The sequence below is a fragment of the Gymnodraco acuticeps genome, unplaced genomic scaffold, assembly GCF_902827175.1.
Source record: "Gymnodraco acuticeps unplaced genomic scaffold, fGymAcu1.1, whole genome shotgun sequence".
NCBI classification, from domain to species: domain Eukaryota; kingdom Metazoa; phylum Chordata; class Actinopteri; order Perciformes; family Bathydraconidae; genus Gymnodraco; species Gymnodraco acuticeps.
Genome location: NW_022990346.1, coordinates 1118251 through 1144116, shown reverse-complemented (window position 1 = coordinate 1144116; position 25866 = coordinate 1118251). Strand labels below are relative to the sequence as shown.

Below are 25866 nucleotides of genomic sequence, written 5' to 3'. Positions count from 1 at the left end.
AATTTCCATTCAACATTCTAGAATTTGTATTCAACATTCTAAAATTGTCATTTTATATTCCAGAATTTGTATTCAACATTCTAGAATTGTCATTCAACATTCTAGAATTCCTATTCAACATTCTAGAATTTGTATTCAATATTCTAGAATTGTCATTTTATATTCTAGAATTTGTATTCAACATTCTAGAATTGTCATTCAACATTCTAGAATTTTCATTCAACATTCTAGAATTGTCATTTAAAATTCTAGAATTTCTATTCAACATTCTAGAATTGTCATTTTATATTCCAGAATTTGTATTCAACATTCTAGAATTTTCATTCAACATTCTAGAATTGTCATTCAACATTCTAGAATTTGTATTCAACATTCTAGAATCTGTATTCAACATTCTAGAACTGTCATTTAACATTCTAGAATTTTCATTCAACATTCTAGAAATGTCATTTAAAATTCTAGAATTTGTATTCAACATTCTAGAATTGTCATTTTATATTCCAGAATTTGTATTCAACATTCTAGAATTTTCATTCAACATTCTAGAATTCGTATTCAACATTCTAGAATTTCTATTCAACATTCTAGAATTGTCATTTTATATTCTAGAATTTGTATTCAACATTCTAGAATTTATATTCAACATTCTAGAATTCGTATTCAACATTCTAGAATTTGTATTCAACATTATAGAATTTGTATTCAACATTCTAGAATTTTCATTCAACATTCTAGAATTGTCATTCAACATTCTAGAATTTGTATTCAACATTCTAGAATTGTCATTTTATATTCTAGAATTTGTATTCAACATTCTAGAATTTATATTCAACATTCTAGAAATGTCATTTAAAATTCTAGAATTTGTATTCAACATTCTAGAATTGTCATTCAACATTCTAGAATTTGTATTCAACATTCTAGAATTTTCATTCAACATTCTAGAATTTGTATTCAACATTCTAGAATTTGTATTCAACATTCTAGAATTGTCATTTTATATTCCAGAATTTGTATTCAACATTCTAGAATTTTCATTCAACATTCTAGAATTCCTATTCAACATTCTAGAATTTGTATTCAATATTCTAGAATTGTCATTTTATATTCTAGAATTTGTATTCAACATTCTAGAATTGTCATTCAACATTCTAGAATTTGTATTCAGCATTCTAGAATTTTCATTCAACATTCTAGAATTCGTATTCAACATTCTAGAATTGTCATTTTATATTCTAGAATTTGTATTCAACATTCTAGAATTGTCATTCAACATTCTAGAATTTGTATTCAACATTCTAGAATTGTCATTCAACATTCTAGAATTTTCGGGTTGTGAGGAGCTCGCCGCTCGTGAACTGTCAACAGGAGGGCGGGGGGAGCCACGCTGCGGGGAAGCAGTGTGTGGACCTGTCAGTGCAACTTACATGATGCCGAATTTAACAAATCCATTTAAATAATTGGCTTGAACGGCATAATAAAAAGGATGATCGTCCATTCTGTGATTCTCCACAGTGGCGGTTCTAGACCAATTTGACTGGGGGGGCCACTGGGGGGCCAGTTATTTTCTGAGGGGGGCACAATAAATGAAGGACGAAAAAGAGAACTAGACAGTATGAAGTAATTGCGCATAAGAAAACAATGCAATACAGTTATTGGTATTTGTTTCAGTAAACTTATTTATTTCAGATAGATCTTATAGTTATTACTGTTAGCTTCAGCTTAAGTTATAGTGCAATGTTTGCACTAACACCATATTTATATAAAAATAAAGGCAATGAACAGTTACAGCTCTACTTTACATAAGGGTGTCTGCACAATCTCACATTACAGCAACAGAATCCTGCGGTTTTTGGCAAACCGAGTACCAGAAAATATACATTTAAAAAAACAACAAAAAAAAACCTTTTCATTGTTAGGGGGGCCACAGAGGTCAGTGTTAGGGGGGCACTGGCCCCCCCTGCCCCCCTAGAACCGCCCCTGCTTACATATAAAGATATAACATCAGTGCTTGGCAATAGGCACAGGTTTCACACATAGACTGTATATATAAAGGGTTTCACATAAGTGAAGACACCTCAAGAGAACACTCAGAGCGAGGGGACATGCACGTCCCTCTGAGCTGAGTTATTGACAGATTCGAATTTCGCGGATCAATAACTTATGAACATAACGTTGTAAAAATACAAACAACATGACTTTATTATCATAGCAAGATAGACAACGAGCTACAGAGTCGTTTTTATCAGAACAGTTCGATACGCGCCGTCATCCGAGCTAAACATCAAGAATTGGTCACAATCTGCAGCTTGAGGCTATAGTATAGGCCCTGACTGCAGCACGTGTAATGGGGCGTGGTCAGATGTGGGCGGGGCTGGACGTCCGATGGGCGGGGTGTATGGATATCCTAATGAGACAAACAGCATCATCTGCTGGACAACTACAAGAAGTACAAATACAAATCTGCACTCGACTAAATATAATTTAAAAATTAAATATATAAACTTCATTCTAATTAAATGCATGAATGTATTTAAATACACCTTTTTATACCACATGTGCAATGTGGTATAAAAAGTCATATTTTCTATATTAGTGTATTTAAGTTCATTATTTAATATTTGTTTTAATTGATTATTCATTTAGTCAGTTCTGTGCATACTCATATCTAGTCCATATATTTCAAATGATACATTGCAATGCATTTCATAGAATGATAGAAAAAGCATTTATTATTTACTACATTTATCATATAACAGAACAATCATTAAGATAACAGAACCGAAAAAGCAAATACAGTAAATATAAAAACCAAACCAAGTATATAAAAAATAAATCTATACAACAGTGAAAGTGAAACCGCGCTCTTCAAAACAGGCATGAACCTTAAGGTTTTCTTTATCAATGCACTGTTCAAAAAACATTAAATAGTCTGACTCAAATTTGAACCTGAACATAAATGGGTCCATCCTGTCTTCCCAGCTGTCTTCGTCCCGCAGGTTGCTGGCTTCACCAAGGTTATGGAGAGCTGCTTCTCTGTCCAGTGGGGCCATGGAAAGAATTTGTGGCAGGATGACTTTATCTCCCATTTTCTTTGCAGAGCACCACTGAGATGCCGCCATAGCACTACTTATAAAGGGGTGCTTCTCCTACAGGAAGAAGAGAAATAGTTTATGCATTGCTACTACACGGTACATTTACTATTCTTATAGTGCTGCTGCTGATTTGCAACAAGATGCTTTGAATGTGTAATTATGACGCACACAAACTTGCACATGCAACACTATCTAAATCAGTGGTACAAAATATTTTCAGCCATTTTCTACCAGTCGCTGCAGAAGAACAGAAGGAAGTGCTGTGAATTTCATGTAAGGTATAACAGATAGCATATCACGTACTCCATCCTCCTCTTCAGAGCTGACAAGAATTTCTTCTGCAGCCGTCTTTGCCAGTGGGTCCTTTTTCTGGAAGACACCAGATAAAAGGAATTACTACTGCATGGTAAAACAGTTGTACTTACATCATGACACATTGCCCCCTTGAATAAGAGGTGGAAGCAACAAACTGTATGGCTGTGGAGCACATCCATGGAGATTTTAAGTAGTAAATTACAGTCTACCCATCCAAAGTCGCTGCAGAATGCCATTTCCTTTACGACTTTACTTCTTTTGGGTGGGTCATCATGATTACTTACCCTGGGACTGTCTTCGCAGTCTTCCCTCTCCAGTCGTCTTTTGGTTGATCTTCTGCCTTCAAATCTATCAATGACAACAAGTGATATGGGAATTGTTAACAAACATAACTGGTTTATTGTTTAATCTCATTCTTCTTCTTTTTTTTCCCTCATAAGACGTAAAAACAATACAATAAAAGATTCAAGATGACACATGCACAACATTTGTCACGGTAAGAATACTTACGTCACGGGGAAGTTGTCGATGAGTAGCATGCACCACCATCTCCTTAAATGCTCCATGTCCAACTGTGCAAAAAAAGATGCATATTAAAATGAAAAGGGAACACCACAAGGACTGATCAAAAGTGTATCTCTGTGGCCTACCTCACTGAAATCAAAAGCTGACTCCATCACAAAGTAGAGGGCATACTGTTCAAGAGTAAAAAAAACATTACACACTAATTGCAAAACTGTAAAAAAAAGATTGATAAATTCATCAGATGAGCACAAACACCCCACAGTTGTTGGAGGCCCGTTGTCTTAGTATGCCCTATTTCATGAAGAAGGTGAGATTATATACATTATATACACACACACACAGTGTAGGAATCCAGGAATCAAACTCAATTAGTGTGCATCATAATTACTAACTTGAATGTCGTTTGCACAGAATTCTCTCCAGGGTCCAGGTGACACAAGCAGAGCAACTTGTCTAATGGGGGATAACACACAGCTGTTTAGACAAGGACATTCAAGAAAATTGAAAACTGGAACATATAACTGGTTGAATATTGTCAAACTGGTGGAACCACCAACTTTTGAACACTGCAGAACTGCAGAACCACCAACAGTGGAATAATGCCGAACAGGTTGGCCAAGAGCTTGATTTTAAGGAAACAAACAGAAAAGAAAGCTTAGAAATGGGTGGTAACAGAACATTGCCATTTTAAATGTCTTATGCTCAGTTTCAGTCCAATCTTTTGTTCAATAACATGTCAATTTATGCTTGAGGTCATCTTTTAAATGTAAAACTGAACACAGAGCCATAGACAAAAATAATATAAAATAAGAAGAGAACCTTAAAACTGAACATCATTTCTGTGCTTAAAAACCTCAATGTTTCCATTTGGCTTTCATCACGGAAGTCAGTGCCATTTAGGGAATCTAAAAAAAAGATCTCCCTTTCTTGTGGCTTCATTATCTACAAAATAGTTACCACAGCAAATAGAACACACAATTATAAAATTTGAGCTGAAATACTTATCTTAATTTTGAAATAACAGTATAAGAAGATGTTATACTTTATTAATGAAATTAGTAATATTTTGTGTTTAGTTTGAAATACAGATAAGTAAATTCATATCACTGACACATATTGTCCAATGTCCTGGGCGCCACACAGGAACCAGAATCCACCGGAAATCGTCTGCTTTATCCTTGTGAGAGATGGTAAAATGAACAGTTTACATTCAGTGATTCTCATATGATTCCAGAAAATATAATAATGATAATACGCATAAGTAGGCCTACCGGGAGATGCTGTTCAGGATTCTGCAACATAGGTATAAACAGGGTTGCCAACTCTCACGCATCTGGCGTGTGACACACGCTTTCACTGTCAATCTCACGCTCTCACGCTGCCCAAACTATTCTCACGCCAAAAAACAATAATACCGAAGACTAGAAACGGTTTTGAAAACTTTTGTCATGTAGTGATCGTCTTCTCAATAGAACATCTTTGATAATGTCTTCTGGCCAATCAGAATCAAGATAACGGCGTGGTGTTGTTGCAGGAAGTCCCGACGGAGAATACTTTTGCTGTAGTACATCTCTATACGTCGATACAACATTACGTGTTGATAGAAATCAACACGTAATGAAATAAGACCCCACGGTTTGATGATTGATAGGTGTGTGGGCTGTCTTTTATTTTTGACACACAGAACAATGGGGGCTATACACCCTTATCCACAATGTAAAGTCATTCACACATCCTCTTCCCTCTTCTCTCTGTGAGGAGCAGCAGGTTCAGCTTTCAGAACAAAGTAACAAAAAACTAAAATGGCATTCATTTTTGTTAAATATGTCGTGTAGTAATAGATGTATTCATTTCTCTTCTCAAGAGAGTACCAGAATGTGTATTTTATGTTAGTATTTCAAAAAATCTCCTGGGGGAGAATCCCCCCATGACCCCCTGCAGGGGTTGGATTTCAGCATGTTAACTATTTCACTTGTGGGGAAATTGCAGAATTGGCTCCAGGTCGCCCTTTTTATTTACTACAAGACAAATGTGCCTTTTTATTTCATACAGTTCCATTTGGATTGAGACAGGGAAATAATCTAAACCTCACGCGTGGCGTTTCACTGTCAAGGGGAGCGTGTATGTAATTACAATGCAAATACTGACTTGAGCCCCACCACTGTATGGGTTAGCCCTACCATAGATTACCCAACACACATACTAGGCTTGTTTGAGACACATTGCGGCTCGCCTCGAAAGTAGACGAGAGTAGCCGATCGCAGCCGGGGAGGTGTCAAAAAGCTCGTCTTAAGTCGGACAGCTCGGAGTCGGAGTCGGTTTGACTGGCTGGGTTTGCAATGGCGGAAATTGCGTTGGCGTTTTTCGTTGCAGATGAAGAGGATGCAATAGAAATCCCACAATTATTATATCACTACAAATGAATGACTCAAGTGTCAGTTCATTTTGAAACAAATCAGTACAAGGGGGGTTGAATACATGTAAAAGACAGAACCACTTATTACTTTTCAAAACTACTTCCGTCAGTGGTCTTGACAAGTTTGCATTTATAAAGAATGCACAAATGTGTATATTCGTTAATGTCAGATATGTACTAAGTAAATGCATTTGTTCCTGCTCAAGATTAGATTCAACTTTATTGTTATTGCACATATTACAGGTACTGAGACAACGAAATGCAGTTTAGCTTCTAACCAGGTGCAACAAGCAGTAAAGTGAAAAGTAATGTACACAACCTACAGAATAAAAATGAATTGAATGATGAATAAACAGTGAGGGGTATGAATACACTAGATATCAGCCTGTGAGCAGCATGAACAGTGTGTATGAATATGCTAAGATATATAAAGTATGAAAACGGTAAGCAGTGCAAGTATAGTATAACATATATAGATATTAATTTCATGATGATAAACATTGTGGAACAATGATGAAAAATGGGAATGGATGTGGCGACGTAAAACTGACACAAAACAACAACAACTTTTGCCAGCCAATTGGAGAGTTTCATCAGCAGCACGTGGTAAAAACCACCAATGAGCGCTCAGCTCGAGATACCAGCGAGACGTTTCCCATCAAGCATTTCGCTTCTGCAGCCCGTGGAGAGCAACTGCGCCAACTCACCTCGCCTCGCTCTCAAGGCTGCGGGCGTCTTTGTCCCGCGAAATTTCAAAGTCTCATGTGGGCGGGCCTCCAGAGCAAGTCGGACAAAATGACTAACCATCATGCAACGCACTAGCAAGACGTCGATCGCAACTGCGCAGGTCTGCGCAGGTCTTGCTTGTCTCAAACAAGCCTACTCTCTCGCAACTGCCGACCGGTATTGCGCAAGCGCAGGTCTAAGATCCAGTAGAAATGATAAAAAAGTACAAGTCTGCTGCTTATTGTTCTACTAGTCCCAAATAGAGTCAAAGAGTATATGAGAGTGAGAGTGTGTTAATTAATATGTTTGGCAGTTTTGAGTAAGTCTGTAGATTTGTTTGTGTGCGTGTGTTTCATGTAGGCCTCTCACGATAATTAATTTTGTTGGATACATTTTCCCGGAAATTATTGCGATAAACGATAATATTGTCGGCAACGTTGTATGACCATTTTAGACCACTGACATAATGATAATATATAATAATAATTCAAGTACATCCTTTCAAACTGCTAGTCACATCCTCATGTAAATGAAAATGTATCAAGTTCATTTTTATTTATCGTACGATAAATCAATTAATTGCTTATCATGCACACAATAAAACAGTGGAAACAAACATGTGTTTGACTTTCATTAGTGAATGAAACTTTGTGCCCTTTATAGTCTGTGTCCAATATTGTGTATTTGTATATATTGTATATATATCCTATATATATGCTAAGGTCCCGCTGCTGACACGATAGCAGTCATTTCGTGCGCATATGTGTAATTAAACCCATGATATAAAAATCTCACTTCAGCCAGGTACCCAAAGTTGGCAACCCTGGTATAAACCAAGTGTGAACGACATAGCTGTTTGCCGAGAACACTTTGATGCCCTGTAAGACAGTTGTTATTTCAGTCCAGAAAAGATTATAAACAGAAGGGGATACATTTATATTGGAAAAGGTATGCAACTTCACTATCAGCTCCAGGCGCATTACCGCCATCTACTGATGTGTAATGTGGACTCACAAGGCGGGGTCGGACATCCAACCCCGCCTTTTATCCGACCCCGCCCCATTCCGCGGCGAGGACCTTCTCGCTTGAGGAGGGAGAGGAGTGCAGGGACCGTCTACAAACTGCAACGGGGTTTTGCGAGATCTCGCAAAGGGGTTTTGCGAGATCTCGCAAAACATTTTTTATTTTATTTGTTCAAATAATATGTTTTTTCTTCTCCATGTCCCCTAGGGGGCTCCGTAGTCTTTAAAGTATCAGGGTTTGGTAGTGTGCCAGAATTTAATTGATAATACCAAATATGCAATAATCCCTAAAATGATGTGAAGCCGTTAAATAATAATATCAAGACTTTTCAAATTCTCGTTTGTCTTCTTGGTTTGGATGACTGGACCTGACTCACAGCTGCTCAGCAGCTAGAATGTTACAAATGCTTTTCCTGCCATGACAATTCAAAGGGTCTGCTGCAGAAAAGGTTTGTAGGCCTTTGAACAGTGTGTTGCACTGTAGGAACGGCAGTTTCAAATAATACAAATACATGTTAAGTCACGTGTGCTTGCTGGCTCACTGTTACGATTTAACTGTTAATGTTATTTGTAACACTTGTGCTTTTCCTACAATGGCGCAACAGATTGTGTTCATGGCTGTGTTCTTCAAGGCCCTGCAGGCCTACACAACTCTGCAATACTTCTGCCCGATTTACTTCCTTTTGATATTAAAACAACCTGTACTGTGCCGGTGATACATTAGAATGTACTACTCACTATAAAATAAACAATTGACTGAGTATCATGTAGTAAATCGAACATTCGTAACAAGGAGTTAATTTACCGCCACACTGACAGGAAAGATAGGGAGCTGTCAATCAAGCAGCCCTAAATAATCACGCATCTTATGTTTTAAGTAATACAAGAAAAATAAATCAAATGGTAAAAAAGGATGCATGAAACACCGTAAGAAATTACAAAGACATAGAGACACATATTGCTAGACCATTGATATATTCAAGAGTTTTATTATTTGACGTCCCAATTTTCTTTGACAACATCATTGGCATCGCAGAGATTTCTTTTCTATAAGGAGAAGGAATAATACCAGGGCAAAATGTTGGATATTTTCTTAAAATGGAAGAGAGAACATCCATTTCAGTTCAATCCATCAGGCATTTACCTTTACCATCTATACACTGTATGACTGTAATGCACAATCCGTTAAAAATATTAAGTACTAAGCCAACCTGAGCTACAAGCAAATAGAGAGAACAGCAATAACAAAGACAAGACAGAAGAAGGGTGTATGCTGTGTTGGTGACACGATTGTAATTCCAAAGCGTTGAGAGATGTCTGATGAAGGACATGACACATACAGCAGTAATAGTAGCAGTACAAGTAATGTTACATAAAAGGCAAATAATATATTGAGGAATTACTCCATGTTTTACAATGTGACTGCATTTTCAGCTTTTACTTTATGTCTAGAACATTTCTTCTGCTGTGTGACGCAGTTATGAACCCAATGACACACAAGCACGAAGGGGAAAGGCAGTACAATCACTAAGTGTTCGACAGATTCTCAGGGGCTATATTGGACAGTGATAACGAGTGAAGAGGTATAATTTGAAGCTCACCAAAAGGCGTGTGGTGACAGACGTTGCCCAAAATCAGTCATCCCTCTATAATATTTAAAGGCAAAAACGTAAAAAGAAAGTGCAAAAAAAACCAAGTTTGTGTTTCGGATTGGCTTGAGAAGTAACATCAGCCAATTACAATATATAATATGTAGTTCAACTTGATTAGTTTTTGAGAGACAGGCAATAGAAAGCAAAGAAGAAACAGGAAGAGAATAGGATACTTGGGATGCTGACGTTAGCCAACATCGTCTCACATGACGGAGCTTCGGCCAGTCCAGCTAGAGTTCCCAATTGCACTCTTTGAACGTGGCTCCATCTCCGTGTGAGAGTCGGGGGCCAGTTAGAATTAAGTGGGTGGGACAGGACATCACTGAGGTTGTTATTCTCTTGTGTGATCTAAGGGCACTGGATTTGTCAGCTATTGGCGCTAGTGTGATTTGTGTGCTAAGGGAGGGTGGGGGGTACATCCATGTGCAGCGTACTGCGTGAGGGGTGGTGTTGATGGAATGAACAGTTGCGTGACGGAGGAAGACCAGTAGGGAAGTCCTTTCCCTTGGGGTGGGGGTGGGGGGGGTGATGTGAACGGTGAAGGGGGGGTTTCAGAAAGCCAAGAGAGGAGATGGTCCAAGCTGTCCCTTAGCAGCTGCAGCTTTCTGCTGAAGCTTTAGCTCTGTCATTCCTGTCCAGTTTGATGGGCTCTGGGAATTCATTATACAACTCCACCTCTGTCTCCTGAAGGGCGGCAAGAGAGGAAGAATCAGTACAGGAGAAAAACAAGCTGACAAACAAATAAAGACTTGGTTTTAAATGATTTAGCTATGATTGTTGAAAATTACACATCTCTACTGTCTTTTGTGTTTCATTTGAACTCACTTGTTTGAGGGCGTTACGTGCAATTGTCTGGAATGCCTGTTCTACATTTATGGCTTCTTTGGCGCTGGTCTCAAAGTAGGGGATGTTGTTCTTACTCTGACACCAAGCCTGAGCCCTTTTGGTGGTTACCTGTGTGTGAGAAGAGCAACAAAAGATTCATCAATACAGTGAGCTGGAATGTAAAATGATGGGTTTGTTGATGTCTAACAGAACAGCAATATAAAAAAACAAAAATGTTAAACTAAATGTAATTTCATATCATTCTTCTTTGAGTGAAGTGGGTTAACTTAAGATCATCATAGGTTGAAAAAAACAACAACATTGTGCAGAGAATCTTTGTTTTTGATTTGTTTTCATGTGATCTAAACAACCAGTAATAATGTGCTATCATTTCGCCATACTCAGAGAGAAGCATACGCTGATCTGCATTAATGTAATACCTTTATGAACCTACATTACTTTGAGCCTTGTACTTTAATAAAATGAATACCTTTGCCCAGGTAGAGTGACCCTGTGTTTTCACACTCTCTGCCTCCTACTGCAGTTTGTGTGCACTGAGGAACTTGCTTATGATGTGATTTCAACTTTAGTCTCAGTCCTCACTTATTCTGCACCAGAAGAAAAGCACTTTAACAGCAGTACCCCTTACTGTGGTTAAGCATGCTTGTCAGAAGTAAAAGCTATAAATACAGTAATATCCAAATTCTAAATCAACACTTGAACGCTACGCAGCGTTTTTGATGTTTGTCTTTTCATTCAACAAAATAAACAGTTTGCTCTCCCACTTGCTGCACAGAAAGGGAAGCACGCATTATGCTTATTGAAAAAAGTTGATTTAATACAGATGCAAACTTATTTAATCTGAGGAATTGATGATTTTGTTGGAGCTTTTTTAGGGTGATGATAAGCGTCGAAAACCTCAAAAGAGGCTTTGGTTTAAAAAATAAATAAAGATTATGCAATGATGGTCATAATAGAGGCGTCCCCCACCCCCCCCTTTACCAACCTGTCTGTTCTCCAGGTCAATCTTGTTGCCTAGAACCACAAAGGGGAAGTTCTCGGGGTCTCGCGGGCTGGCCTGGATCAGGAACTCATCCCTCCAGCTGTCGAGGGTCTTGAAGGTGTTGGGTGCAGTCACATCAAATACCAGCACACAGCAGTCCGCTCCGCGATAGAAAGCAACGCCGAGAGACTGGAACCTCTCCTGGCCAGCTGTGTCCCAGATCTACACAACACAAAGAGACACCAGTTAAAGTCATGGACTACAGAAGATAAGAAAACTGCTATAAACATGAACTATTGAAATAATGCAACACACTGACGCCATGGTGTGTGTCTAACAGAAGGGAGGCATTCCCCAAGATGATATGTGCAATATATATATATATATATATATATTGCACATATCATCTTGGGTCCCTTCCGTTAGACACACACCATGGCGTCAGTGTGTTGCATATATATATATATATATATATATATATATATATATATATATGCTGTTAATAAATGTGCATTATAAATTCTCAGAACTGTTACAGGATGTGTTTTTTGTAAATTGTGTAACTTTTATTATTATAATTTTCCTTTTTTTGTATTTTTTAATGCATGCTACTTAGGTAACATGAAGCTGTCTCTGGCTCTTTCCTGCTGTTACAATGTAAATGTCCCCTCTGTGGGACTAATAAAGGTATTCTGATACCTCTCCAGCTCTATTTGTACCTGCATTGTGACGAGCCGGTCGTCCACCATCACCTCCTTGGTCAGGAAGTCTGCTCCTATTGTAGCTTTGTACTGGTTACTAAACTTCTTGTTCACATACTGGTTCATTAGGGAGGTCTTTCCAACACTGAGAGGGAAACAAAACAGATATATATGATAAACTGATATTAGGCGCGTTCACACCGGAGTACTTTTCCCGTTTAGTTTCGTTAGTACCCCTTATGTCGCGTTCACACCAAAAAGAGTACTTAGTGGCGGGAACTTTTACCCCCATTTTTAGTGCCTGCTGACAGGTGGTACTCTCCTGGGGGAAAAAAGTGCCCCAGTTCTGATTGGCTGGGCGAGTTGCAAACCACGCCCCGTAAAACTCTGAAATGTTTTGTAGAGCCGCCATTTTATTATCCTCGCATTAGCATTATTAGCCCAGCGCAGAAACGCAGACAGACTAACTTATGGCAACACAAAAGAAAACATGGGAGCGGTGGAGATGAGGAGGTGTCGGCGTTCTGGCCGTTTACTCTGAAGGCTTCAGTAGAAGCTGCTGGGAGTCCCAGCAGCTTTTACTGAAGCCTTCCTCAACTCCGGGGACTTCCGGCCGGGGACTTCGGGTGGCAGTATACGCCGTGAAGTGGTTTGCGGCCTGCCAGTAAACCCAAAGCAGAAGAAGACGAAGTGACGTCAGTGGCTCATTTGCGTAATCTTCCCTCAGGGAACTTATTCCGGCGTGAACGCGATCGGCTCTTAGTTCCATAGGGGAACTAAGTGCTGGGAACTAAGTACGGCAAAGTACTTGGTGTGAACGCGGCTATTGACTGATATCTTATGTCGGGCTGTCATTTGATCCAATTGTATTTTCATTTACAATGTATTCTTTATTATGTTTGCAGAACAACGTGTGGTTGAACACAGTAGGGCAGTTCTGCCTGGAGAAAGCTGATGGCAGAGTAATAAGGAAGTAGACCTAACTTATTTCATGCCAAGAATTGCTCGTTCTGACATGAGAAATATCACGTGCTGTGACTCACCCAGAATCTCCCAGGATGATGACTTTCAGGAGCACTTTCTTCCTGGACGTCATGTTCCCACAGCTGCAGAAAGACACACAGAGTTTAGCACACAGGGAAGACCATACGATGCCTTCCTAACGTCTTCATTGCAAGTCACAACCTAATCACCCGTTTTCTTTTGTTCAGGGAGAATAAAATCAACCCATAGGTAAATCTGTTACTATGCAGGCGGCCCCTTTGGAAAACATTAACCTACAAACTTGTGTATTGAGTTTTATGCCCCTGGACCAATCATGTTTGAATAGCATTCATTCCAGTCATGTGCTTTCTAAGCTGTTGGACAAATCACGAGGATCACATCATTCTTTCTGTTTCACACGACAGGAGGTTTCCGCCTAGAGGACAGACTCCTTCTCCGCACTACAAGTCTAAAGCATGGCAACCCACAGCACATGTTGTTCCAGTACACTCTCAGACGGTGTCATTGACTGATAATATAGGATGATTGTGTAAGATTACCAGGATTGTATACAATGATTTGGGACAAACTGTATATCTAAAAAGGTATCTGTGGGTTCATTTCTACTTGTTAACGTCACTTGAAAAAATATAATATATGAAGCTATAAAGTGAACAAACTATGTCACTTAATAACTGAAATAGGCGAGACTAAGGCACAGCTTTGGTACTTTCTGTGTGAAAATGTTGCAGAAGTTCTGGAAAAAGCAACAATAAGGTTGCACTGATTTGCGTCGGTTAGCGAAAGATATGGTATGCAATAGTTTCATGTACATATATTCATCACCATTAGGCAATCCGTTTCATTTCTTCAAACATTGGTAAGAAGAAGTGGAGTTCATCATTTCCTTCCCATCTCATCAGAATTAAAGTAATATCAAAGATATTGCCCAACGCATATACGAGTAGGAAAATGACATATTGTCCCCACACGACTCTAGCTGATTCATAAAAACACATCTAAATTGCAGCTGGGAGAGGATTCACTCAACCACAAGAGAGGAAGTTCACGCTGCAATAGAAATGCCAGTTAGGAGAAATTAGACGTTTTATAGAATGTCACCTTTCAGATGTTCTCTGAAAATAAAACGAGCTGAGAGGTCAATCCTGATCATGGGACGTCTGAGTTATGAAAACATGACCATGGCTCATCTTTAGCCCCTCCTACTTTTATTATTTAGCCATGTCTCCATCTACAGTAGGCCCAATCCCCCTACCTTCAAAGATTGAATCATCTTTCTTTATTTGTCAGAACTTTGATTGTATTGCCTTTAAATGCAAATGTACATTTCTCTGCCCTTGCCTTAAAAAACACTAAGGTTCAATTTCACACTTTTGTCTCGTGTGCCAAGTAGAGTCCAGCACATGACGAGAAGCCGGTTTACTTTAGGTATGCATACCGACAGTGAGAAGCAGTAGGAGGCGTCTAATGGGAATAACGTAGCCTGCCGTTCAGCGTTTCCTCTTAACACTGAAGATGGCTTTAACTGTGACTTAGGATCAATTAATAAAGTGCTATGTATAAAAGTAAAGACCAACAAAATATATACTTGGTATTGAACTATAACCGTTTAACAGAAAAAATGACTGCACCCCATCAAATCTTAACAAAGTAAACGCACATCATCAAAGGCATTTAGAAAAGCCTATCTGCCAACCCACGCAGGTTCAGCGAGTGCACGAGATCATAAAAGTCTTTATATGATCCGAAATTGAAACTAAGCCTTAAAACACCCTTACACATCAGTTCTTGTCAGGTCCTGGAACAAACACGCCTGCATTCTTTCTGAAAGGAACAAAACAGCACCCACTGACTGCCACCCTGTGAAGCAGCGCCGTATATTATGCACTTCATGTGAAGCAGCACTATATGTGAAGGAGAGCAGCATGCTAGAGACTGAGTAGATGACCGAAACATGAACAACAACAACGAGTGCTAGGCATGCTCAGACCAAAGTCACATGATCACAAAAAAACTCAGCTCTGGGGCCTCATTTATAACGCCGTGCGTAGGATTCACGTGGGAAGGTTGCTTACGTAGTAGAAATCCAAAAAATAGGTAAAGAAATGTTCCGATTCACCAAACATTGCGTACCGGCGAGGAAAGTGCGTACGGCACTTCCTACGCCGGTTTCCCTTTATAAATCACAATCGACTCGAAATGCGGTGCAGCTTTTGCGGGCTTCACGTAACGCCCATATTTGCCTATAAATAGTCAAAGAAACGCCCATTCCTTCATTCAGACTGACTTTATGAAGAAGATCGCAGGAAATGACGACAGAACAGCTAAAAAATACATCTCACACCGTGTCAGATTTTGGTTATTTTGGGGAGGTGGAGATAAATCATATTGTTTGGTGGATGCAGTTTGAACCAGAGTAGCAGCATGGAGGTCGGATCGTCACCAAAATAAATAAATAAATGGCCCGAAAAAGGTTAATGACAAAAACAATACACATAGCCTTCCTCAGGCAGTGTGTTTGTACCGGGGACAGGAGACCCCCCCTTGATGAGAGACTGTAAGAAGTGATCGGGGAATCCCTCTGGAGTGGAGTCATGACGACTGGATCTGAATTATGTTTTTGTATTTGGTGGTTTGTGTCCCAGCTGTCGATCAGCTGTGCGTAGCCAATGTGTTACAGAGACTTAAGTCAGTGTTTAATGCTCAAAACAATACGCACACCTTTTTATTACAAGGATTTGCATTAAGATATTCCAAAGGTCAGATCACTTGGAGAAGTGTTGCAGACGCCTGACTCCTGAGAATTGTTCTCATTTGATCCACCTCTGTCTGTCAGGTAGCATTTCATTTCCTGTCTATTAATATGAATTTGATGCGTAACTTGATAACCTGATCCCTAAAAATGAGAAAGATATAAATAATTGTGCCAACAGAGAGTTCAACAATTGATTAATTCTCAGTTAGCCACAACCAAACTATATTATAATGTTTTATCCATCTATTGTTCATTATCACTCTAATTACATTATTTAAGAATCAAACAGATGGCTGGGCAAATATATATAAATAAATAAAAATGTGGTTTCACCAAAATCTTCATTAATGAGTTTTTAGTATAGATGCAACCGTCCACGTCACAAGACGCTAATATACAAATTGAACTGTTTATGGACTTGTATTGAGAAGTGTGTGTTCACAGCTGTCATGTGTTTTGAGTTAAATTGCCAGCAGATTTCCTTCCATGTCTGTAAATCACTGTCACAAGCAGCTGGAATGCACAGGTCCTCTCTCATATGGATTATGCATGCTCACCCCCACACAGACACATCAAACTCTGGACTTAAAATAGATTCTGACGGCTTCAGATGTTTCTCAATGCTCAAAGACGCCGTAAAGTTAGACCACCTTTATGTTTCCTGGTAAGCTACCCAACATGCATCTTGGTTGGTGCCCATGTGATAAACAGATGGTTTGGTGACCCAGGGTTAACAACATGAGTAAAGACAGCATGGTCAAAATCAGCCATATTGATAGGAGGAACATACAATAAACAAAACATCAGAAAAGCTTGTAGGATACAATATCATGTGCAACTTATTTTCTTTTTTTTTTAAATAATGCTTTCAAAAGTAGTTGTTTACACAACACATGTTTCACCATGGTGTTGTAATTCAGGATTGTATCAAATGGGAATGTTTTGAAGAAAAAGACTCCTTTCCACGAGCCTACACACTGAACTATAAACACTACTGAAGTACTCAGCAGAACCAACTGGAAAGTACTCTGTGAAACCTACAATGAGACACAGCTATGTATGCTACATGTTAACTGTGAAAATAAATGTGAGGCATTTTAACCATGACAAGACTACATGAGTATATGTTGAGCTGAACCACTATATATGTATTTCTTTTACAACCAATTCATGCCGACTCCTTGGATATGTGTTTGCAGTAACGTTATTTTATCTCATGTACAGCACTTTGGCGTGTTGTGTATGTGATGCGTTGAAATAGAGTGGATTCAAACATTTCGGTAGTTAAATGTAAAACTCTATTATTGTTGCCGGTTGTCAATGACGACGACTACTCATTCAAAACAAAATCACAACGTAACATGTCTCTTACTGTTGTGTGAAGACCAGTATGATGAAAGAGTCACCAACTGAACTTTGAATATGAAATCAACATATTAAAATGTATTTATGTTACCTGTCACCTTGGCAAGCTTTGGGGCACAAGTAAAGGGCGTTGTATCCACATCAGATCATTCAACTGACAACATGGTTAAACAAATAAACTACAGGACGTGTACCTGCGTGACATGTGAGTCATCATCGAAAAGAAACAATTTGACGCAGATAAACACAGTGCAGGTCACCCAAGTAAGCACATGATACTCATGATGCTCTATGAGAGAGCTTGTTGACATAAAACCAATATAATCTCTGGCACTTGACACCGATACATGTGATCAAAATCCTCCCCGTCATACGGTAAATTACCATACAGAAAGTGATGGATAAGAGATGTGGAGTGTGTATCGCAACCCATGCTTCTCTGTATACATGAAATACAAAATGAAGTAGCCTATCAAGCGAAATCAATATTCCCGCTGTCAACCTTTGACATATATTTTACGCATCTTTGTTCGACCTCGGCTCTCGGGTTCTCCTTCCCGACCCAGAGGAGCCAGAGGCCGGCCTTGTTTTTGTCAACCAGGTTCTTGAAAAACATTGCACCACAATTAGCTGTTAACGTCGTAGCGCTGGCGGTAATACGACACTGGACGAATTGATGAGTGAGCAAATATTAAGCATATCAAAAGACAGCTGTCATTTAAAAAACTTACTTTGTACTCGTAACTCACCGAGGAGGAGACTTCTGGACGGGCTAACGGGCTGTTGTTGTTCAGTTAGCGTAGCGGCTAACGAGGCGTTACGTTAGCTAGCTCACTCGCTCGCTGGCACTGCACTCGTTAGCTAGGGCTGATTTGGCAATACCTCGTTTCAAACTCTTAGAACAATGTGTTGCCGTTAACGTGAACACAAACTTTAGTAAACTGTCGACGCAGGTTATCTACAACTGGTGTGTAAATGTGGCACTTTGCGTAAAGGCTTGCCTACCAGCGAGCTAACTGTCTGCTTCTCTCTTCCCCTTTCACTTCCTTCTCCAAAACAACGCCTGCGTCTTACGTCACACCTTTGCGTCAAACGCAGCTGACTGACACTCCCAGCCCACCTATGACATCTCTTTATTTCTTCTTCTTCTTCTCTCGGTTTTTGGCGGATTGCAAACAACCATCTCTTATTTATCTTAGACTCATACCTTTAAATCGCTTTAAATACAGTCTATGAATAATACCTGTGCTTTACTTCTGAAGAAAGTATTGCCATGTCGCTATTTGGAGTATATAGCAACCATTGCAATTGGTTACATTATTTTCGATAATAGAAAAGTCAAGTTTATTCATAGAGCATATTTGAAAAACAACCATTGACCAAAATGCTTTACATAAGAGAACAAATAAATCACAGAAGTTGTCAAGTAAGAGAGCAGAAGTGTATGATATATGAAGAGCTCAGCATCATAGATTTACAAACAAAAAAACAGTAAGATAACTAACTCAGATAAGAGAACAAGTTGTAATAAGCATGTCTTGATGTTACATAATAGGATACAGAAAATATATCTTCAGAAGGATATTAATCGTATTGATGGAGGGGAGATATGAATATGGTCATCATCTTTGGATTGCAGATGTGGTCTCTCTTCCTGGCAAACTTACAACATCAACAGGGTTATTTTTCTAACACACATGATATTTGCGTGCAACTGAACTCAAAATCCAGCGGAGTGCACCCTCCTGTTAAAACATGATGTTCATTCTAAACCTTAGAAACCTAAGTTACTATAAATGATGGTTTAGTGTGTTTAAATGTAGTTGTAGTGAATCACAGCCAAAGGGAGAGCACTGATGATCCACCACTAGAGGACAGTGTCAACCCACTTTGAAAGAATGACCCTTCTAAACTGGGGGGGGGGGGTTCCCAGACATAAACTCACATTTATGTTTTGGACCTCCGTAAAGCTATGTAGCACACTGTGGTGTTGACAGTGTGTTGAACAGTGTTTAAGACAAAGATAGTAAAGTGATACACAGGAGAGTATCTTTTTCACTTAAAAAACTTGAAAGCACGATGCTTTCCAGCCTGTATGCAAAAATGTATTTACAAACCATAACAACACTACTGAAAGATGTCATAAACATCAGTTCACCTGTCTAAGGAAAAAAATAATTGTATTTATACTTAAAAGACATGACAAAACAATGTACATCATTTTACATTGATAACAGAATAGCCTATAACGTGTACTGTATATGATATAGTTAAAAATTCGCTGCAAATTTACAAGTACCACAGACAGAATAATCCGATTTCTGGATATTGGGAGTGAATAACATTATGTTTCAATAATAGAACCTTCCTCATAAAATCTGAAACAAGGTTGTTTTTTTTGTCAAAAATGCTGCACTATCTGATTGATCTGTCAATCACTACATTCATTGCATTTACCAAAAAAAACATTTATTCTCAGCCATACACATTAGTAGAATTAAATGGATCTGAATTAATTTACAATAGTCACATTTTGAATCTGTATTCCTGTTGCATTATTTATGGATGAACGTGTCCTTACTATCTTTTGTGTGATATTATGTCATAAACGTTCACAGATATGTTGATATCCTTTTAAGGGTACTTTTTTTAACAAATGGAAAAGTCAGAATAAATCACTTTGGCTGAAAACAGTTTTTCTGTAGATCAATCCATTATCATTTTAAGAAGTTCAGAATTGCAGCCTCTGTAGAGATCTTATTGTTTATCATAATTGTAGGTGTTGCATTGGTTATATATTCAATTGAAACAACAGTAATTCCAAATACTCTCCTTGGGTCTTCTTTATGATCTGCATTTAAATTAAATTTAGACAATATTTTTAAAAGAACACTGAGCTGCCTTTGGCTCATCAGAACGATCAGCTTTCCATATAAGAATTACGTTTTTCTCAATGAACAGAGAAGTCCTTCTGAGATCCATGTTCATGTGTCAGTGTGTCTACATGTGTGTTTGTGCTCCTTGTTAGTGGGAGTGTGCCTCTCCAGAATCCTGATGACTGGTGTTTATAGAGGAATTCCTGTCTTCTCGTTCCTATTGAATGTAGAGTCTTTATGGCCTCTTTGGAACTCCGTTTGTAAACACAAATACTGCGACACAAAAGGACACAAGTAAGAAAATGGTGCACAGGAGGAAGGGAGCAACATACTTTAAGCATCTGCTGCCTTTTCATTTCTACAAACATTGCTGCATACACATGGTCCTCCAGAAGAAGAAACTTTTGTGAGACAGATATGATCGCAAAGGCAGGTAAAGAGCTCACCCACAGATTTAAAAAAAGTGAATATATCTGTGAAATACTGGTTTTATATTTGCATATTGTAACACAGCATTTGTGTGAGTGTGTAAACATTCACCTCTGTGTGTGGCTGTGTGGGAGTCTGAGAGAGAGCATGAGATGAGTTAAGGAGATGGACAGATTGTGTGTGTGTATGTGTGAGTGTGTGTGTGTATGTATCAGGGGGTGGGTGCATTAGTCCATGTCAGACAGCAAAGAGTGCCGCAGTTATCTAGGAATCTGAGCCAAAGCAACCTCACTAACAGACAGAGAGCAGGAGAAAGAGGAGGACCCAGAGTGAGATGAACTGAGAGAATACAAAAAAGGAGAAGATGAGGATGAATGAAGCACAAAGAGTATAGAAAACGAGACAGACGGGGACAACAATAAAAAAGGTTAAGTCAGCAAACACTTTGCACCTGAAGGGACAGTTGTTGAAATACAAAGGAAAGAGAAGTGAACGTTGTATGAGAATCAACAACTCCAAAAGGACAAACAACCTACAGCTGAGAGAAAAAAGGATTATCCCCTGCTGGAAAAAGTGGACCCCTGTTCAACAATTTGAAACAGAGGTCAGGACGAGCCTGCATCTCTGCACTTTGACATGATTTTACTCAGTTCTCTCAGTTTGCTTCCTCTGCTGTCGCTGTATGTGGGCGCCCTGCTGTCCTCAGATGCTTCTCCAGCCTGCACACACCCTCCCTGCAGGGACAGGCTGGTGGCTGCTCCCCTCCAGCCCGGGACAGGAGCAGGTAGCGGGGCCTGTGAGGGTCAAACTGGGTCAACAGCCTGCAAGATGGGGGTTTCACTACCAGCCGTCTCAGATGTTCCTCGGAAGGTGGAGGTTCAGCCTAAGGTGAGTGACATCACTTACAGCGTGGTGGCAGTCCAGATTTATATTTACAAATCTTGTCAAAAATTTGAAGAAAAGCCAGTTGATGCTAAATGTAGTACTTGCAATGTAACAGTGAGATGTACAGTAGCTGCACGGTATGAAGAAAATATGTGATAACATTGTTGAATATTGCTTTAGCTTGGGAAGAGATAATAAAGTGTACTCAGTTCTGCATTTCATCTGCTTTCAGCATACTGCTAAAACAAATGTGGCTGTTCAACAAAAAAAAATAAAGGTAATTATTTCCAACATTTCTTATTGAACAGATTGACTTCGAATTGATCACAAGGCACCAACTAAATGTTTAACTCAAATAAATCCCTGAGTTTAATAATGCTGTCCTTTGTAATATGTTTATAGTGCAAGTTGACATTGCAATGAAATCAGAAATGATATATGTGCAGCTTTAGTGAGATTGTTCAGAAACATTGGTAGACATGGTGAAGCAGAGCTGACCCCCATCTGCTCATGCACATGTGTCAGAGAGAGAGATCAGTGTACTATCAGGCACAGGTCAGCAGGTCCTTCCTCACGGGACAGTCGACACACTCAACTTGGCACAACCTGAAAGCCATTGAGAAATGACAGTCAGCAATCAAAGGAGATACAATTAGATCTGCTTTAAAAATGTCCTCATCATATGGTTGTGCTGAGCTCATGCAGCAACAGGTGTGTGTTCTACAATGACCCGATGTAAGTGTAAGAGACAGATAGAGTGTGACACAAAACATGCCAGTGAGCGGTGCGTTTTGATTGCGGATTAGCCTTTCACGTGTCATTTTCTAAACTGAAGGAGGCATGTTTATGCAAATCAACAGCCTAATTTCTCAAATTTAAAAACACAGCATTATTTCACAGCATTCATTTTCATTTTGTCAAGTCAATTAGATGCAACTGACAGATATTGCAAGATCATGTGTTTAAAAGAGATGTGCTCATAAAGTCTTGGAAAATGAATCAGGTAGCCTGAAAAATGTAGTCTTTTAACACCAAATAGACAGCATCTTGCGACTTATCGAACAAGAGGGGGTCTTCTGAAGTAGTAGCTTTGAGCGCTGTCTTTGCAGACTGGAGGTGTGAAAGAGCGTCTCGTTCAGCTGCAGCGCTGCATGCGCTCTGTCCAGGAAACAGGGGGCCCCTGGAGCCATGGGGGCCAGGAGAGCAACTCTCTTGGAGCCATCCTGGCACTGATGGCAGCTGTCCTGACAGAGTGTGACCTCCACTGTCACAGCCAGGCCCTTGGGGCGATGGCTAAACGACTGGGTGAGAAGTACACACTTATATCCCCCACCTCTGCAACACCAGACAAACGCACATACAAAAATGCCAGCACAGTCACTCCCCCACACATAGTAAACAGAACCTCAATGAGGCCTGCTAAGTGTCGGTCATAGGTGAGTGCATAGGAATTTAACTGCACTGAGGAGGATGAGAAAAACTCTGTTAATGCGTACGCACGCACGCACGCTCGCACACACACACACACACACACACACACACACACACACACACACACACACACACACACACACACACACACACACACACACACACACACACACACACACACACACACACACACACACACACACACACACACACACACACACACACACACACACACACACACACACACACACACGTAAACACATAATGTATCACTTATGAAGAAGAGTCTTTATACATAATGGATGCCCTCTGTTGTGTTTATAAAGACAAAGCTTCTATTTTTAATCCATGTGTCTCACTGATGACCTAATGATTCTCTGGGTGACAGAGAGTGCAGCCGTGGGAAGAGAGGGGGAGAGAGACCTGCTGCTTTTCCTTAAGAGCATCACACAGTATCCACCCACAGGTAAGGGCATCAAGAGTGATCGTATAAGTTGTTGCTGATGAATAAGTGAATTACAAACGTACTGTGTGTGTTTCTCAGTTGCCCCCTTGGAGAGGTTACATCCTCGGGACTGTGCAGAGATTTACAGGCTCGGCATCAAAGAGAATGGAATCTACACCATCCAGCCTGACCTGCACAGGCCGGCATTGGAGGTATTTCAGATTCACCACACTCATAAAACACAAAGAGGGACCCCCACCACACTCCTCTTCTTTTAGAGATGTGTATACTATATGTGGATCACTAAAATCTAGGCTTTATGACATCAAAGTCTTTGTTTTGGCTCAGGCTAAATGTGACATGGAGCTGGCGGGGGGCGGGTGGACGGTGATCCAGAGTCGGCGGGATGGCTCACTGGACTTCAACAAGACATGGCAGGAATACAGGGAGGGCTTTGGTGGTCCGCAGGGAGAGCACTGGCTGGGGAATGCAGCGCTGCACGCCCTCACATCCACTGGCCAGCACCAACTCCGTATCGAGCTGGAGGACTGGCACCATCAGAAACGCCAAGCTACATACAACCAGTTCAAAGTGGCCTCAGAGGCACAGAGGTGAAACTCACATTTTCTGCAATAGATGGAGGGATTAAATCATTTTATAGTCTCTGAAAATAGGCATCAATCCAAGTTACATTTCATGACTGGAGGGTCACTTAGAGGGAGAGTTCATAAGGTTTGAAGTAGGGTTGTATGAGGTACTTGTCCATTGACCTTCAGTAGATGGCAATCTGCATACATGTAGCCCCCTATATTGACCAAACAAATACCGTAATTGTCGTAAGGCGAGATGCATTTTAGCCAATGCTCGTGTTCTCTACACGGACAGTATCACCAATGCTGTTTACATTTTGAAATGTTTTTTTACGTTTATTTTTTGGAATGTTTATTTCTAGCCTTTTAATTTCTCTAATGTATAATGCCTTGTCTTTTTATGCTGCTGCAACGCAAACATTTCCCAAATTGGGATCAATAAAGTACTTCTTATCTTATGCCTTATCTAACATAATTTGCCAATACTACTGAGACTTCAAACAAGAGTGCTACGGATACCAAAATCTAGTCCCAGACCAATTCAAAGTATTTTCTTAAAGTCACACATCAAACAGGTAGCCCTGACCCGTTATTTGTTTGGTAGTGGTATTATACCAGAAGGGTCAGTGGAAGCCTGGTTATGTTTGTGTGTTTATCTTGATTTCTTGGTGTAAACATAGACTTGCACAAACAACCATCACAAACTTGTCATGTGTCGCTTCTCTTGCTTCCAGGTATCGTCTAACAGCGAGGGAGTACTCTGGTGATGCAGGCAATGCTTTGAGCTACAGTAAACATTACAACCATGACGGAAGACCCTTCAGCACGGCTGACCGAGACCATGACCGCTACGTAGCTGGGAACTGTGGTCAGTACTACGGTGCAGGGTGGTGGTTTGATGCCTGCCTGGCAGCTAACCTGAACGGACGCTACTACCGTGGACGCTACAGTGGGGTGACCAACGGGATCTACTGGGGGACATGGTACATCCTGACAGACGGACGAAGTGGAGAACGCTACTCCTTCAAGAGGGTGGAGATGAAGACGAGACCCAGGAACTTTATTGGAACATCTTAAACAATGGTGACAATTCTCACAGATAAGAATGTCAACCAGTTTTCTTTAAGTCAGTGTGGACTTCACTTTACTTAGAGCAGCTTTCAAGTCACTTACCAGTTACATGCAGATGGCAGCTAATAGATTCAATACAAAATATACAATAAATAATGTTTTAACATTCACTAGCAGATAAGCTAAATGCATATTATAATATTATTTGGTTTGTTAAGTGGCTTCTCTCTCGCAACAGCACCTTTTCGTTCGTTAGTTCAGTGATACAAAGAATTGAATAGTGAAAATACTGCCTGTAGAAGATGTTATTGTAATAAATTCCCAGAATGTTTATTGTACATTAAATATCTCTATGTGGTACTTTAATAAGCACCTAGATGCCGGTGGGAGACATTCATCTACAATGTGATTGTTGAAGGGTATTTTTTTTATTGCCACACATTCACATGATAAAGATGAACTTCATCCAATTTGTTCATAAAAGTGAGACTACAGGAATGCATGGATTAACACTAGGAGTGTGTCAGTGCCCCTACCTGCCTAAAGCTTCATGATCCATTTCAAATATTGTCTGAAAAAACTCACATGTTTTAGATCAGATGATGCCATGAGTGAAAATGTCTAACTCTCTGAGGTTAAGAGGTCACCCTGCAGGGGGCTTAAACTGGTGGGTGATACGCAGCTCCTCAAATTCAAGCTGTATCACCATGTTGCTCATGCGACAGTGAGCTTAT

The 25866-nt window shown here is 39.8% G+C and overlaps 2 protein-coding genes and 1 long non-coding RNA gene across 4 annotated transcripts; 1 reads left to right on the top strand and 2 right to left on the bottom strand.

Annotated features, from left to right (window-relative positions):
• Positions 1-4326: 4326 nt before the first annotated feature.
• Positions 4327-4888, bottom strand: LOC117551043. The gene is made up of 3 exons (XR_004569741.1): positions 4789-4888; positions 4493-4557; positions 4327-4388 (listed from the first exon to the last, which is right to left on the bottom strand). It is a non-coding gene; the product is annotated as an uncharacterized LOC117551043 (long non-coding RNA).
• Positions 4889-9068: 4180 nt separating this feature from the next.
• Positions 9069-18475, bottom strand: LOC117551124 (ras-related protein rab7-like). 2 transcript variants are annotated; one of them, XM_034223846.1, is made up of 6 exons: positions 18137-18475; positions 13324-13386; positions 12299-12425; positions 11583-11801; positions 10577-10705; positions 9069-10435 (listed from the first exon to the last, which is right to left on the bottom strand). In XM_034223846.1, exons 2-6 carry the CDS (start codon positions 13374-13376, stop codon positions 10340-10342), a joined length of 624 nt encoding a protein of 207 aa, XP_034079737.1. In that variant the 5' UTR covers positions 13377-13386; positions 18137-18475; the 3' UTR covers positions 9069-10339. The 2 variants fall into 2 exon arrangements, with proteins under 2 accessions (XP_034079737.1, XP_034079738.1); XM_034223847.1 differs by having other exon boundaries at positions 18155-18475.
• A 2545-nt stretch (positions 18476-21020) lies between these two features.
• si:ch211-157b11.8 (fibroleukin) lies at positions 21021-25477 on the top strand. The gene is made up of 7 exons (XM_034223908.1): positions 21021-21598; positions 21828-21872; positions 22705-22900; positions 23415-23492; positions 23571-23683; positions 23820-24082; positions 24796-25477. Exons 1-7 carry the CDS (start codon positions 21347-21349, stop codon positions 25136-25138), a joined length of 1290 nt encoding a protein of 429 aa, XP_034079799.1. The 5' UTR covers positions 21021-21346; the 3' UTR covers positions 25139-25477.
• The last annotated feature ends 389 nt before the right edge of the window (positions 25478-25866 follow it).

Coding starts and splice junctions, on each gene's coding strand:
- LOC117551124 (XM_034223846.1), bottom strand. CDS start 13,376: ATGACGTCCAGGAAGAAAGTGCTCCTGAAAGTCATCATCCTGGGAGAT. Junction 10,706..11,582: donor TTGACCTGGAGAACAGACAG/GTTGGTAAAGGG, acceptor TCTCACACACAG/GTAACCACCAAAAGGGCTCA. Junction 10,436..10,576: donor CACGTAACGCCCTCAAACAA/GTGAGTTCAAAT, acceptor GCCGCCCTTCAG/GAGACAGAGGTGGAGTTGTA.
- si:ch211-157b11.8 (XM_034223908.1), top strand. CDS start 21,347: ATGATTTTACTCAGTTCTCTCAGTTTGCTTCCTCTGCTGTCGCTGTAT. Junction 21,599..21,827: donor AGGTGGAGGTTCAGCCTAAG/GTGAGTGACATC, acceptor ATCTGCTTTCAG/CATACTGCTAAAACAAATGT. Junction 23,493..23,570: donor CACACAGTATCCACCCACAG/GTAAGGGCATCA, acceptor TGTGTTTCTCAG/TTGCCCCCTTGGAGAGGTTA.